This window comes from Phoca vitulina, unplaced genomic scaffold, assembly GCF_004348235.1.
Source record: "Phoca vitulina isolate PV1807 unplaced genomic scaffold, GSC_HSeal_1.0 scaffold5, whole genome shotgun sequence".
NCBI lineage: Eukaryota > Metazoa > Chordata > Mammalia > Carnivora > Phocidae > Phoca > Phoca vitulina.
In genome coordinates, this window is record NW_022589708.1 from 449,535 (window position 1) to 462,955 (window position 13,421).

At 57.4% G+C, this 13,421-nt stretch overlaps 2 protein-coding genes across 2 annotated transcripts in view; one reads left to right on the forward strand and one right to left on the reverse strand.

Moving 5' to 3' along the window:
* Positions 1–3,496: 3,496 nt before the first annotated feature.
* On the forward strand, positions 3,497–5,156 carry LOC116631437 (39S ribosomal protein L15, mitochondrial-like). The gene has a single exon (XM_032402558.1). It carries the CDS (start codon positions 3,837–3,839, stop codon positions 4,632–4,634), a length of 798 nt encoding a protein of 265 aa, XP_032258449.1. The 5' UTR covers positions 3,497–3,836; the 3' UTR covers positions 4,635–5,156.
* A 3,540-nt stretch (positions 5,157–8,696) lies between these two features.
* TMEM255B (transmembrane protein 255B) overlaps positions 8,697–13,421 on the reverse strand; it is a 27,949-nt gene continuing 23,224 nt past the window's right edge. The window contains exons 5-7 of the mRNA XM_032402523.1: positions 13,010–13,095; positions 11,938–12,097; positions 8,697–9,358 (exon numbers count right to left, since the gene is read on the reverse strand). Of these exons, the coding sequence (XP_032258414.1) occupies positions 8,870–9,358; positions 11,938–12,097; positions 13,010–13,095 (735 nt within the window). The 3' untranslated portion in view covers positions 8,697–8,869. The remainder of the gene's footprint in view (positions 9,359–11,937; positions 12,098–13,009; positions 13,096–13,421) is intronic.

Genomic DNA, 13,421 nt, shown 5'->3' on the forward strand with positions numbered 1-13,421 from the left:
GGTCACGTGCAGTGTGCAGTGTGGGGAGCTGTCCTGGGGACTGGGGGGGGTGCCTGGAGCCACCACCAGGCTGGGAGTTGAATTGTTCACATTCTTTGTGGCTGGGGCAAGGGATAAAGACATTCTTGTGGGCAAAAGCAAAATTGTTGGCCTGGGAGTTTAATATTTTTTTATCAGCTCTTGGGCTCCCAGGGCAGATAGAAGTGGCTTTGGGTGACGTTGGTGTGAACGATCTTGGGAAACACGGACACTACTGCGTGGCTCTGACCCCGGGTTGAGTGAGGAGGTCAAAAGCTGTCCTTATGTCTTGGCGCCCGGCTGCTTTCCGGGGCTGGTGGCGCGGTTCCAGCCGGCACAGGCTGATGTGCTGCTCAGCGGCTCTTCCAGGCGGGCCGGGTCCTGATGAGGAGGGAGCCCCAGCCTGGGAGCCCCAGCCCTGGCACTTCGCTCCCTGCAGGCCAGCGGTGCTTGGGGCGCACTCTGGAGGCCATGGAGCCGGCCTTCCTTCCCTGTCCAGGCCCCCACACGACGGTAAGCTCACGAAACGCATCCGACCCCTCGGATCGCCAGAACCTCCTGACTCGGCCAAACTGTGCTGGTTCCTAAGCTCCAGGCAGCTGAGGTGATTGCTGGGGGCCCCCAGGCGCATGAGCCGCACACCGAGGTGCCCGGGCCCCCGCTCCGGCGCGCCCTCCTCAGACGCCGAGCCCGCTGTAGGAGCCGCCGTGGCGCTCCCTGTTCCCAGCCCTGCGCCAGTAGGAGGCGTTTCCTCTGAAGGACACAGCGTGTTGTCTGCCGTGTGCAAACCCAGAGGGTGGGCACCCCCTCCGTCTGCAAGGAGGAAGTCATGCGCCGGCCAGGCTGGCCCGGTGTGACCCGGTCAGGGCTCCGGAGTCCAGACGTACCTCGCTCCCACCCTAGTAACTGAAGGCGGCTCGCGGACCAGAGGGCAGGCCTTCGGCTTCCTTGCCTTCTAGGGTCAGTTAGCCGGGTGCTCCCCTGACCCGCCGTGTGGCCTCTAGCCCAGGTACGGCCTCGTCGTGGGAGCCTGTGTGCTCACCCTCTGGAGAAAGCTTTCCGCGTGCTCAGGAGACGGGGCGGTGTTTCTGCGCCGCGCGGGGAGCGCTGTGCTAGACCAGCAGGGGGAGCAGGAGACCGCGTCTCCTTCCCAGTCTCTCTTACTGTTCTCCTCTCCCACTTCTCCCCACCCCTCCCCTCCCCACCTTCCCTCCCCTCCCCACCCCTGCTCATCTCTTTTCCCCAGTGAGCCCGGACTGTAATTTAGGACTCTGGCCTGTCACGCAGCCAGGATTTGATCACCGCCCAGGTGGGTGCGCACCTGCCGCACCAGGCGTGTCCTGGTCAGCGGCCATTGGTCTGCAGGAGGCAGAGCTGCACCCGGGCTCTGGCTGAAGGGCCTCAGGAGGCAGCCACCCCGGTGGTCACGTGGAGCAGAGAGATTGGGTCTTAGAGGTATCTGCTCTGCAGGCAAGGGGGGCCCCATATGGGGCTCCCTGTTTAGCAGATTGGACAGCCTCTAGAATAATCCACGAAAGATGGCAGCTGGTAGCCCAGACGCCTTGAATAGGAAGCATGTAGCCTCAGGCAGCAAGTCTTTTGGCAGGTGTGACGGCAGATTTGGAAAGAAAGCACACACAGACCTCAGTGAACGCACACGCCTTACAAGCAGCATTTGATATTTGAGCCAAAGCGTCTTTTCATCCCCATCAAGGGCATGCAGAGAGAGCACGGCATTGAGCATGGAACCCCTGAGCTTCATGGGGACACACTTATAAATATGTAAGCATACAACACATCTTAAAATATCCTCACACGGGGCCATATTCCCTTTGCAAAATAATAATAATGAGCTAATTAGGGAGATAGTAAGAAAGCAAATTTTGTTTAGTAAGTGATAACAGAATACGAGAGCAAGGAGGCTCCAGGTGGGAATTCTGGATCTATTTGGTGTCTGGCTTCCACTCTGGGCCAGGCAGCTGAGCCGAGGTGCTGCCTGGGGCCTCGGTCGCCTGGGGCTCTGTCCCCACCCCTGGTCTTGGCCTCTCTGCCCACAGAGGTGCCCAGGAGGGGAAAGAGGGCACAGACTTCAGGAACATTCCCCTCATGTCTCTAGGAGGTAGGCCACAGAAGCAGGGTTTGTAGAGGCTGCTTTGTTTTTTAAGAAACCAAAACTAAACTAATTTTCAGTTGACCCCCGTGCGTCATGGAGTGTAGGGGGGAGGCTTCTCCCCTGGGAGGAAGTGGGCTGGAGCACAGAGAGGTGGGGCGTTGGGAGGCTGTGCATCCTCGGACAGAGGGGGGTCCCCGGGAGTCGAGGCTGGGAAGCGGCCGCCACGCTGCAAGGGAACAGAAAGGTGTCCTCAGTCCGCGGAGGGGCCGGCCCCACACGCAGCCCCCATGGAGCACGACAGCATGCCAAGCACCACCAGCACCCCAGAAAGAGCCCTCGTGGGGCCCGGGCTCCCTCCACACCCAGGGCCCCCACCCAACCCAGGCTCCTGATCAGAGTATATCAGTGAGGCCAGAGGAGGGCCCCATGTGGTCCGAGGGGTCTCCTCTGCACGCACTCTGCAGCTGCACCCCTGCAGAGGTGCCCATTCTCGGAATTGCTGGCTTCCCAGCCGTGCACCCGCTGTGCATGCGTCTTGCCCCGAAGTACAAACATGTCCAAGGAAGAGGCTGCCCAGAGCATCGGGGGGGGGGGCCTCTGGGTTCACCCAGCACTTCCTATTTTCAGGAAAAACTAAGACATCAACATTTTCAATATAGCTCAATGGTTAATTTTATGTGTCCACTCGGCCAGGCCTTGGTGCCCACTGGATGTTGCTGTGAAAGTGTTTTCTAGATGCGATTGACATATTAATCCACCCAGTCATTTGAAGGTCTTAAGAGGAAAAGAGTGAGTTCCCAGGAAAGAGGGACTCTGCCTCTGGGTGACTGAGCCTGCAAGATCCGTTCTTCCCTGGTCTGCAGCCTGCGTCTGTCCCGCTTGGAGGTCCTGGGTTCTGTCTGTCTGTCTGTCTCTGTCACTGTCTGTCTCTCTGTCTCTGTCTCTCTGTCTCCGCCTCTCTGTCTTGTCTCTCTGTCTGTCTCTCTGTCTGTCTCTTTGTCTCTGTCTCTCTGTCTCTCAGTCTCTGTCTCTCTGTCTTGTCTCTCTGTCTGTCTCTCTGTCTCTGTCTCTCTGTCTCTCAGTCTCTGTCTCTCTGTCTTGTCTCTCTGTCTACATCTCTCTGTCTCTGTCTGTCTCTGTCTCTGTCTCTCAGTCTCTCTGTCACTGTCTCTCTGTCTGTCTCTCTGTCTTTCTGTCTGTCTCTCTGTCTACATCTCTCTGTCTCTCTGTCACTCTGTCTCTGTCTCTGTCTGTCTCTGTCTCTGTCTCTGTCTCTCTGTCTTGTCTCTCTGTCTACATCTTTCTGTCTCTCTGTCTCTCTGTCTCTGTCTCTCTGTCTTGTCTCTCTGTCTACATCTCTCTGTCTCTCTGTCACTCTGTCTCTGTCTCTGTCTGTCTCTGTCTCTGTCTCTCAGTCTCTCTGTCTCTCTTGAGCAATATCTGTCTCATCTATATATGCGCACACATCCTATGGGCTCTATTTCCCTGGGGAACCCTGACTAACACACATAGACTCAAGTAAAAGTGATTCTGAGAAGAAAAATGTTGGATATGGCCCATTTTTAAATCAATAAAATTTCCAGTTTTTCTCCACCTGCCAACAAACCTCTTAAAATTTTTCCCCTTAAGTTCTAATGGTTAAAAATGCCTACTTAAAAGCAATATTTAAATAATTAAAGCAGGAGGCCACCCCGGGCGCCCTTGGATGGTCTTGGCTCCGCATGTAATGACCGGTCCCATGCAGGGCAGTGGGGCAAGGGCCCTGGACCTGCTCCGGGCCCTGCCCCATGTGAGCTTGGCCAACCCAAAGCCGAATCCAGGCTCCAGGAAACCAGAAAGACGGCGAAGAGGTTGGAGAAGAGGTAGAAAATGTGGCCGAGGCCATGAAGGAGAGCGTCAGAGAGGAACCCGGCCCAGACTAGGCTTTGAGGGAGGCCAGACTCCATTTTACATTCGAATCCCAAAATACGGGTTTAATGAAGGTCGTAGCTTCAGACGCCAGTATCAGCCTTTGAGTCTCAATAGATTGAAGTATCCTATTGATTTAGGTCGAGTGGATCCTACTCAACCTATTGACTTAACTCAGCTGGTCAGTGGAAGAGGTGTGACCATCCAGCCACCTAAAAGGGATTATGGTGTCCAGCTGGTAGAGGAGGGTGCTGACACCTTTAAGGCAAAAGTTAATATTGAAGTGCAGTTGGCTTCAGAACTAGCCATTGCTGCAACTGAGAAAAATGGTGGTGTTGTTACTACGGCCTTCCATGACCCAAGAAGTCTAGAAATTCTGTGTAAACCCATTCCATTCTTTCTGCACAGACAACCCATTCCAAAACGAATGCTTCCGCCTGAAGCACTGGTACCGTATTATACTGATGCAAAGAATTGTGTTTACCTGGCCGATCCTGCCAAATTTCCTGAAGCAAGACTTGAACTTGCCAAGAAGTATGGCTATATTTTACCTGATATCACTAAAGATGAACTCTTCAAAATGCTTAGTACTTGAAAGGATCCAAGGCAGATTTTCTTTGGTCTTGCCCTGGATGGGTGGTGAATATGGCAGATAAGAAAATCCTCAAACCTACAGATGAAAATCTCCTCAAGTATCACAGCTCATGAATTCCCTTCCAAGAAAGCAGAGTTGTAAAAGAGTTCTGGAAGAAAACAGACATGCTTATTTCTCATCATCTTGTCTTGATTTATGATTCTCTAGATGTTGATGTTAATTTTCCATGTAGCCCTATATCCATTTTTATCTAAAATTGAAATAAAAAATGGAATAAGCAAGGGCTGCATAGGGGAACTGAATCTGTGCGGGTTTTTTCTCACTTAAAGAAACAGACTCCCTGGTTTTCTGCAAGAGGAAGATGGTAACTTTTAGGGTATTTCTTGTCCGTTTTCTCATAATCTTTTCGTCCAGGTCTTGTGTTATCATTGTTGCAAATCAGAATGAATGTGCAGGTGGAATGGAATTGACTTTTTTTTTAAGATATTTATTTATTAGAGAGAATGAGAGCAAAAGAGGTCACAGAGGCAGAGGGAGAAGCAGACTGGCCACTGAGCGGGGAGCCCGATGTGGGGCTCGGTCCCGGGACCCTGAGATCATGACCTGAGCTGAAGGCAGACGCTCAACCGACTGAGCCACCCAAGCATCCCTGGAATGGGATTGATTGCTAAGCCTGCTCAGTTAAGGTTAAAGCAGTTACTGATGGTGGCCCATCTTAATAGCCTCAGGAAGCTCTGCTATCCAGTGTCAGGGTGGAAAGCCTTCAACTCTGGATTATTAAGATATGGGGTTTGAGCTTAAGGTTTAAACACAGTAAATAAGTAGTACAGTATTTACTAGAAAAACTGAAGCAAAAATTCCAAGTGAATTCATTTTCTCAACTCATCTGATAAGAGTAGACAGTAACAATTAAGCCATTAACCATTTTCTTGAAGAAGTGTTCTAATTCTAACTGATATTTTACTTATTTCATAGATATTGGAGACCTTTTTTTTTCAGTCATTTTAAATGATTTTTGAAAAATTGTTAAGTGATTATATAAGCCATAAAAACAACTGGTAATGTGAAAATTTAACTCAGTTAATGTAAAAGGTTCAGCGTTCAGCTTATTTAGCTTTGCAAAGATGTGTTGTACCTGAACCATACAAAAGCTCACTTTATCCTGCTGCAATTAAATCTCGAATAAGTCATGATAATTTTTCCACAGGAAAAATAAATTATTCCTGGCTGTTTATTTTTTAAAATAAAAAACTTAAAAGCCTAAATAAATAAATAATTAAATCAAACAGTCCCCTCTGTGAAATACAGTGTGTTTATGAGCTCTGATCTCCCAGTGGTGCTGTGGTCCCTTTGCTCTCCACCTGCCAGGTGTCCAGGGCCCCTGAGAGGCCAGTGCATCTGTTCTCTGGGGCTCCTCCTGGACCCCTCCCCACCAAGGAGGCCAGGGACCCCAGGGCCTTAGCATTCTGAAAGAGGAATTTCCTCATAAGCCATAGCTGAACCCAAGAATACTGCCCTACTCAGAGTTGTCAGCATGGGCTTCAGAATCCAATGGCTGGGGCTCTACCCACTTCTGTTTCTCCCTTCTGACCATGGGGAACAAACCAAACTTCTAGAGAACATTCTCTCTGGTCTGCTGGGAGCTCCCAGTCTTTACCATGCACGTGTCCACTAGCTCTCCACTGGAAACGAGCAGCTGAGAGACCATGGAGTAAACCACCATGAACCACAGACTAAACCACCACAGACCATGGGGTAAACCACCACAAACCACAGACTAAACCACCTTGAACCATGGACTAAACCACTACAGACCACAGAGTAAACCACCACAGACCATGGAGTAAACCACCATGAACCACAGACTAAACCACCACAGACCACAGAGTAAACCACCATGAACCACAGACTAAACCACCACAGACCACAGAGTAAACCACCACGAACCACAGACTAAACCACCACAGACCACAGACTAAACTACCATGAACCATGAACTAAACTACCACAAACCACAGACTAAACCACCACAGACCACAGACTAAACCACTTTGAACCATGGACTAAACCACCACAGACCACAGAGTAAACCACCACAGACCACAGAGTAAACCACCACAGACCATGGAGTAAACTATCACAGACCACAGAGTAAACCACCACAGACCACAGACGAAACCACCACAGACCATGGACTAAACCACCATGGACTATAGACTAAACCACCACGGACCGCAAAGAAAACTGCTGTGAATCATGAGGAAAACGTCTGGTGGACGGGGCCTCACTGGGACAGCTCTGCTCACACAGAGGCCCCATCAGGAAAGCAGACAAGACACTGCTTGGTTCTAGGATGCAGCCAAACCTCTGCTTCCATCTTTGTTCGCACACATCATGACGCCGAGCCCCTCCTGTGTGTCACGACCAGGTGACCACTAGGAGCAGGGAAGGTGGGTTCCCTTTAAGGTCTTTCAATGAACGGCTCAAAATAGCCCGCACCTGCTAGCCCCTCCCTGCTATTACGCGGCGGGTACTTTGCTGCCGTGACAGCGCTTCAGGCACTCCCTTTCCCTCTCTGTTGGTCATGGAATCAGAGCATCAGTTCCCCTCTCCCCCCAGGAGACACAGGGAGCCCCCCAGTCAGTCATCTCCTCGAAATCTGATTGTTGGTGTGTATGTCGTTATGACGCTGGTGATAGAGGCCGACGAGGCACAGGGAGGAAAGCCCAGGCTCCCCCCCGGGGGCACAGAAGGAGCATCTGTGTTCGGACAACGGCGGCTGAGGATGGAATGGGGCGGTCCAGCTCGCCCGCCCCGCGGCTGACACATGAAGGCCACTACCACGCCCCATGCCCTACAAGGGGCACATCTTCCGAGGAGACGCATCATGACCTGCAAGAGCAGGACGCCTGCCCGGCGCCGCCCGGAGCTTAGGACCCAGACTCAGAAGACCCCCCAGTAGCTGCCCGCCTCCAAGGACCGAGTCAGGCTGGTGCTTGGGGTGCACCCGGTCCTCACAGCCAAGCTTCTGCGAGGCATCAGATGGGAGCAGGCGCCCTGACAGGATTGAGGGCCCAGCGCTTGGGGGCACACCCCCCCCACCCCGGAGTGGAAGAGTGACAACTGGGCCAATCCAGCCTGCACTCAGGTCCGCGTTTCTGCACTGGGGTTTGTCCCCAAAGTTGGCCCACCAGCCACGGACCCAGCCTCCCTACAGCTGTGGGTCTCACACTCTGAGCTCCACAAACTAAAGGGATGAGAAACAGAGCAGAACCCTCAGGACACAGGCCACGGTCGAGGAACACGGTCCTCACTGTGGTGGGGACCAAGGGGGATGCCTGGAGGCAGACGTGGGTGATGCTCCAGGGAAGGTGGAGCTGCTGAGTGTCGCTGCCAGGGTGGCAGGGAGGGCTGTGCCCAGTGACGTGCGATGACCTGTCCTCAGGGGTGAGCGCTACGGGGCTTGTGGGCAAACACTCTCATTTCTTGACCCTTGGGGTCATTCCTCCCATGTCACAGAGGCAGAGAAGACACTCTTGAGCCAGGCCTCACCCTCTTGAGGACAGGGTGCTTGGGGGCGCCTCACACCCGTCGACCCCATGGGACCAGGACCTGGTGCCCACTCAGGACCTGCTGAGTGGCTACCTGGCCGACGCTTCCTGGGAAGGGGGAGGCGTCCCTTGCACAGCCTTGCGGAGACTTCGGGTAGACTTCTGGGTCGGGTACCCTCTGAGAATTCGAATGCCCCACCTACACCAGGTGGCTCAGCCACTAGGCTCATTTTCAAGGTGAGTGGAGACAGCACCAGACCGGGAGGCCTGTGCCCACTCAGCTCACGCCCAGCCGGCCCTCCCCTGGCTGGCTGCAGGTGACAGCCTTCCTTCGCATGCTGTGCCCCGTGTCCTGGGCTCCAGAGAGCCTCCCACACCTGCTCCCAGCCACTCGTGCTGCTGGACAGGGGAGGCCTCTCTGGACCTCACGGACACCTCACGGCAGCAGCCGGGCTGGTGTGTGGGCTCCTCCGAGCTGTATGTGGTGTTGTGCGGAGACAGAGAAGCCAAGCCCAGGACTGGAGGCAAGTACCACCCCGGGAACGAGGTCTCAGCCCCGCCAAACAGCCCCCTCCCCACAAGAGCCCCCAGGCCCGAGTGTCCTACTGGGTTTGCCCTATGAGGCGGCCACTGCTGTGGGTAAGGCTGGAGGGCAAGCTCCCACAGTTCCCCCTAAAGAACTGCTCACAGGCCCCAGGCGGCTGGCCGGGACTCTGAAGGGAACTTCTGCGGTACCCTGGCTTGGGTCAGAAAAGGCGCAAGGTCAGGACGACACCAAAGGCCAGGTCGCCAGGGCCACATGGAGCAAAGGAGACCAGAAATGTGGAGGGGCCTGGAGTCGTCTGCCAGGCTTCCCTCACACTGTCCCCAAGACCCTCGCCATGCCGGCTCTGGTAACTTGTAACTGAACTGGGTCCCCCATTCCCTCCACCTGAGCCCCCATTCGTGTCCCGTCTGACCAGGGCTGTCCTGGGCGACTGCCACCCACGGCGGGAGTGCACCGGCTCCCCTGGGTGACGCTGGGCCTACCTGGAGAGGCAGAGGGTGAGACGAGCAGGTGGGGAGGGTCGCGGGCGCCGGGCAGAAGCCCGCGTAGGCCAGGACCTGCTGGGCGGGGTTGTAGAGGATCTGAGGCGGAGCGGACGGGCCGTAGGCCAGCTGGGACGGGGGGACCTGTCGCGAGAATGGACACGCGTCGGCCGGCCACCTGGGCTGCAAGCCAACGGCCTGCGGAGCCCTGTCCTCCCGCCACCCTCCTTTGACGCCTCTCGGGCCAGAACTAAACCCCTCAAAGCAGGGCTTATTTTTGTTTTTTATTTTTCTCTTTGTCTCGGGACTCGCCACCGTGCCGGGTTAGGCCAGGATCTCTTTGGTGTTTTGTTTGAAAAAGCAAGAAAACTGCTGGTTCTGTGGTGACTGGGTGGCTCAGTAGGTTAAGCGTCCGTCTCTGGATTTTGGCTCAGGTCATGATCGCGGGGGTGTGGGATCGAGCCCCCCATCAGGCTCCACGCTCAGCAGGAGGTGTGCTTGGGATTGTCTCCCTCTGCCCCTCCCCCCAAAATAAATAAATAAGTCTTAAAACCCCACCACTGGTTCCTGCCCTCCAGGGGCGTCTGTTACGGGGTGTCTCTCAGCCGGGTGTGGCAGTAGGGGGTCTGATGCCCACGTGTGCTGTCCCAGACACCACAGCACAGGGCTGCGCCCCCTGGTCGCAGGGATTTCTGGAGAAGTGCACATAACACCAAAGCACCCAGCCTCTCTGGGCCCCGCTCTTGTGAGCTCACCAAGTGACTCCAGGACTTGGGCCTTCCGCCTGTCGCCCCCAGAGGGGGCTGTGGGCTGGAGCCCTCCCCAGAGGGAGGCTTGGGGGCTTCCAGACTGAGGTGCCTCCCTGCACGGACAGACCTGGATTCCCCCCCCACCGACACCACGGGGCAGGCCCTGCCACGTCGGGGAGGGGCCTCGGTAGCAGAGGGGGAGTATCTGAAAACTCGTGGCTGCCCACTGAAGGTAAGTGGAGGCAGGGTCCTGAGGGGTGGGGATGGGAGGGGACCAGCAGGGGGGCGGGCAGCAAAGGAAGCGGAGAACACACCCACATCTGCCCCCACCAGCACACCCTCGGAGGGAGGGGCTCTGCTAATGCACCTGTCACCTCCTGACCGCCCCCCCGCACCGGGCTGCCTCTGCATACCCCAAGAGCCAACTAAGGACTCTAAGAAAGAACGGGAACCTGGGGGCCCACAACTCGCCTGCCGTGTTCATGACCACACCCTGCCAAGCACCTACTGTGTGCGCTGGGCTGAGCTACAAGCTATCCTGGGGGACTAGAGCCATGCACACAGAGGGGCGTGCAGAGCATCTCAAGACCTGAGACCGGATTTGTGGGGGAGCATCCCTCAGGCTGTATCCCGCGGCCTGGGGGTTGGGCCATGCAGGGCTGGTGGCGGGGTGTTGTGGGCTGGAGAGGGCCCTGCTGGGCCTGACTTTGTGTTTGTGCCATTTTGGGGTTTGGAGGATGAGCAGGGTTGGGGTCTCCCATGAGGGAGCAAAACGTGTCGGCTTGGGCAGCCCCGCTCTGCTGGGGACGCTGGGAGCCCCGCCTGGCTCAGGCCTCTCCCTGCACCTGCCCATCTGGCCCTGACTCGCCCGGGGCCCAGCCGCATGCCTGAGGACTCGCCGCCCACATTTCTCGAGGTACCTTCCCCACACAGACTGGGTTAAACGCACTGCCACGTTCCCGAGGCCACGCCGCCCCCGGAGACCCTCCTGCAGACCCCAGTCCTCACACTCTGCCTCCCTGCGCCCTCCTCGGGGCAAGCATCTGGTGGCAGCCCTGGGGGCCTAAAGATAATCTTTAAATTATAAAATCCATTAAACTTACAAGACTACTCAGTAGGTGTAAAATTTTAAGGAATAACCTTCCTTCTTTCTTACAGTACCCCAGAGCTTTGACACGGCTCTGTGGCCTTTGCTGACTGGTGGCCCTTCTGGACGTCACTTCATTCTGAACCATCCAGCAATTTTACTGTGGACTTGGCTCCTAAAATTGGCCAATGACCAAAGTCTCCAGAGCACTCAGGAAGCGCCAGCCCGGACGCCAGTTTGGGTGTGGCCTGTGGGGGCCTGGTGTGCATGTGTGGTCACACTGGCCTTTCCCAACTCAAGTGGGTGCCGTGCGCTCTCCGGAGTCGGCGACCGGCTTCAGGAGGCGTTGTGTGTGCTGCGCAGGAAGTCTAGAACAAGCAGGTACAGGGAGAAGACAGGACAAGGGCGAGCTGCTCCCGGCGCAGACGTACAGAGAGAAGCGGGCGGAGGGCGCTGCCCGCGGGGAGGCTCAACGGGAGCCGCAGCTGGCAGCCCCCGCCTCTGCCGGGCGCCCAGCCCTAAAGCCCCCGTTCACGGGATCACCCCTAATTTGGGCAAATGTGGACTGAAGCCCTGGCTCCAAGACAGGAGGCTCAGGGGTTCCCTGTGCAGCGGGGGTAAGGGGGTGGGGTGAACAGACGGTGGGGAGCAGGTCGGTCGCTCCTCCCGCGTCTCCAGCGGTTTGGGGCAGCCCGCGCCTCAGAGGAACCGCTCGTGTGAACAGCCGGTGAAGGCTTGCCGTGTCGCTAACACCCTGCGGGCTGTCTTCACGAGCCTCTACTCCCCCATTTGTAGGTGAGGATAAGGAGGCCCACCCTGCCCACCCCAGCGGACGTGGGCCCCGAGCCCCGAGCCGTCTGGAGGGCCAGCACCCGGGCCCGACTCACCATGTCCTTGAAGGCCCCCAGGACAGCTGCCGTGAGGATGCCCAGGAGCACGCCCAGCACGTTCAGCACTGCCGAGGCCCAGAGCAGCCGATAGAGGTGAAGCACGTCCTGGCAGCCACGCACGCCCACGAACTCATAGTAGGTGAGCGGGGGCTCCGTGCTGCCCGAGGAGAGGCAACTGTCACCCACGACCGCAAGGGGGTGACAGGCCAGCCAGGCAGGGCGCAGCGTGCGGGCGCTCGAGCCCGTGCACCGAATCCGGCGAGCTGTGGTCTCTGCTGTGAAGACCCCGCGGGCCTTGTTGGTGTGGGGGAGGCCACCCCCCGGGAACCAGCCCAGATGCACCCTGGGGCCGTGGGGGCGAGGCTGTCCACAGGGCATCTGGAAATCCCTCTGGGGAAAGAGCCCAGGCCTCTGAGCAGGAAGGACCACCCAGGCCTGCTCCCCAAACCCAGACCCAGGCAGAAGGGTGATGACTGAGTCCCCTCAGAGCAAGCAGGACTCATGGCTGAGCCATGAACACGGGAGGGCGAGCCCCCTCATCCCGGCCTTCCCAACACGGGCCTGCGGGGCTCTGTGCACGGGGGTCGCGGCGGGGGGCCGGCAGCCGTGACGCACACGCATGCTGCTTCTCCCGTCTGGGCTTGGAAGTGGGATGGAGCTCTTGTTTGGGGGAGGCCCCACAGCGCTGTGAGGCTGCCCGCAGCCTGGGCAGGTCCTCTCAGCCCGTGTCAGAGAAGCCAGCCCTCCGCTGTCCACAGAGGACGGGAGAGGAGCATTCCAGAGCCGGCCAGGGCGCCGTGTTCTCAGCAGCCAGCCAGGCCAGGGGAAGGGAGCCCCGCCGCCGCCGCCCCAGCCAGGCCCCAGCCAACCCGGGAGACGTCCCTGAGAAACCGGACGCTCATATCCAGCTCACGGCTTCTACAGAGCCACGACGAGGGGCCGGAGGCCACGGCCTCCCCCATCCCGCACCCCCTCACCGAGCCTGGGTCTCTCCCCACACCCCTTCCTCACAGGGGAGGCGGCGGCGTGCGGGCCCAGGGCCGGGGCCGGGAGCAGGGGCCGCCCTCACCTCCAGCAGCTGTAGAGCTCACAACAGTAGCAGGTGCTGCTCTTCACCTTCAGCTGACACGGGCCGCTCGAGGGGTGGCAGGTGACCTGCACGCAGAGAGACCTTGTCCCAGTGGGCAGGGCTGCCACCCCGGGAGCCACGACCGGCCACAGCGCACAGGGCAGTCAGGCAGCTCCTCTTGCTGAGCCTTGTCTCCCAAACTGCCCTTGCCCCACCCATTCCAGGTGTAGTGGTTTTGCGGGGTGGCAGGGCTCTCCCTGCTGGAGGGCTTCAAGGGCCCTGCTTGGCCAAGCCAGGGGCTCCAGGCAGCCATTGTTCGGTGGACAAGGAGAAGGAGAGGGTTCCAGGCGCCGAGCCTGCAGGCAGGGACAGCTCCAGGAGGGGACAGGTGGGACAGCTCCCAGGAGGGGAC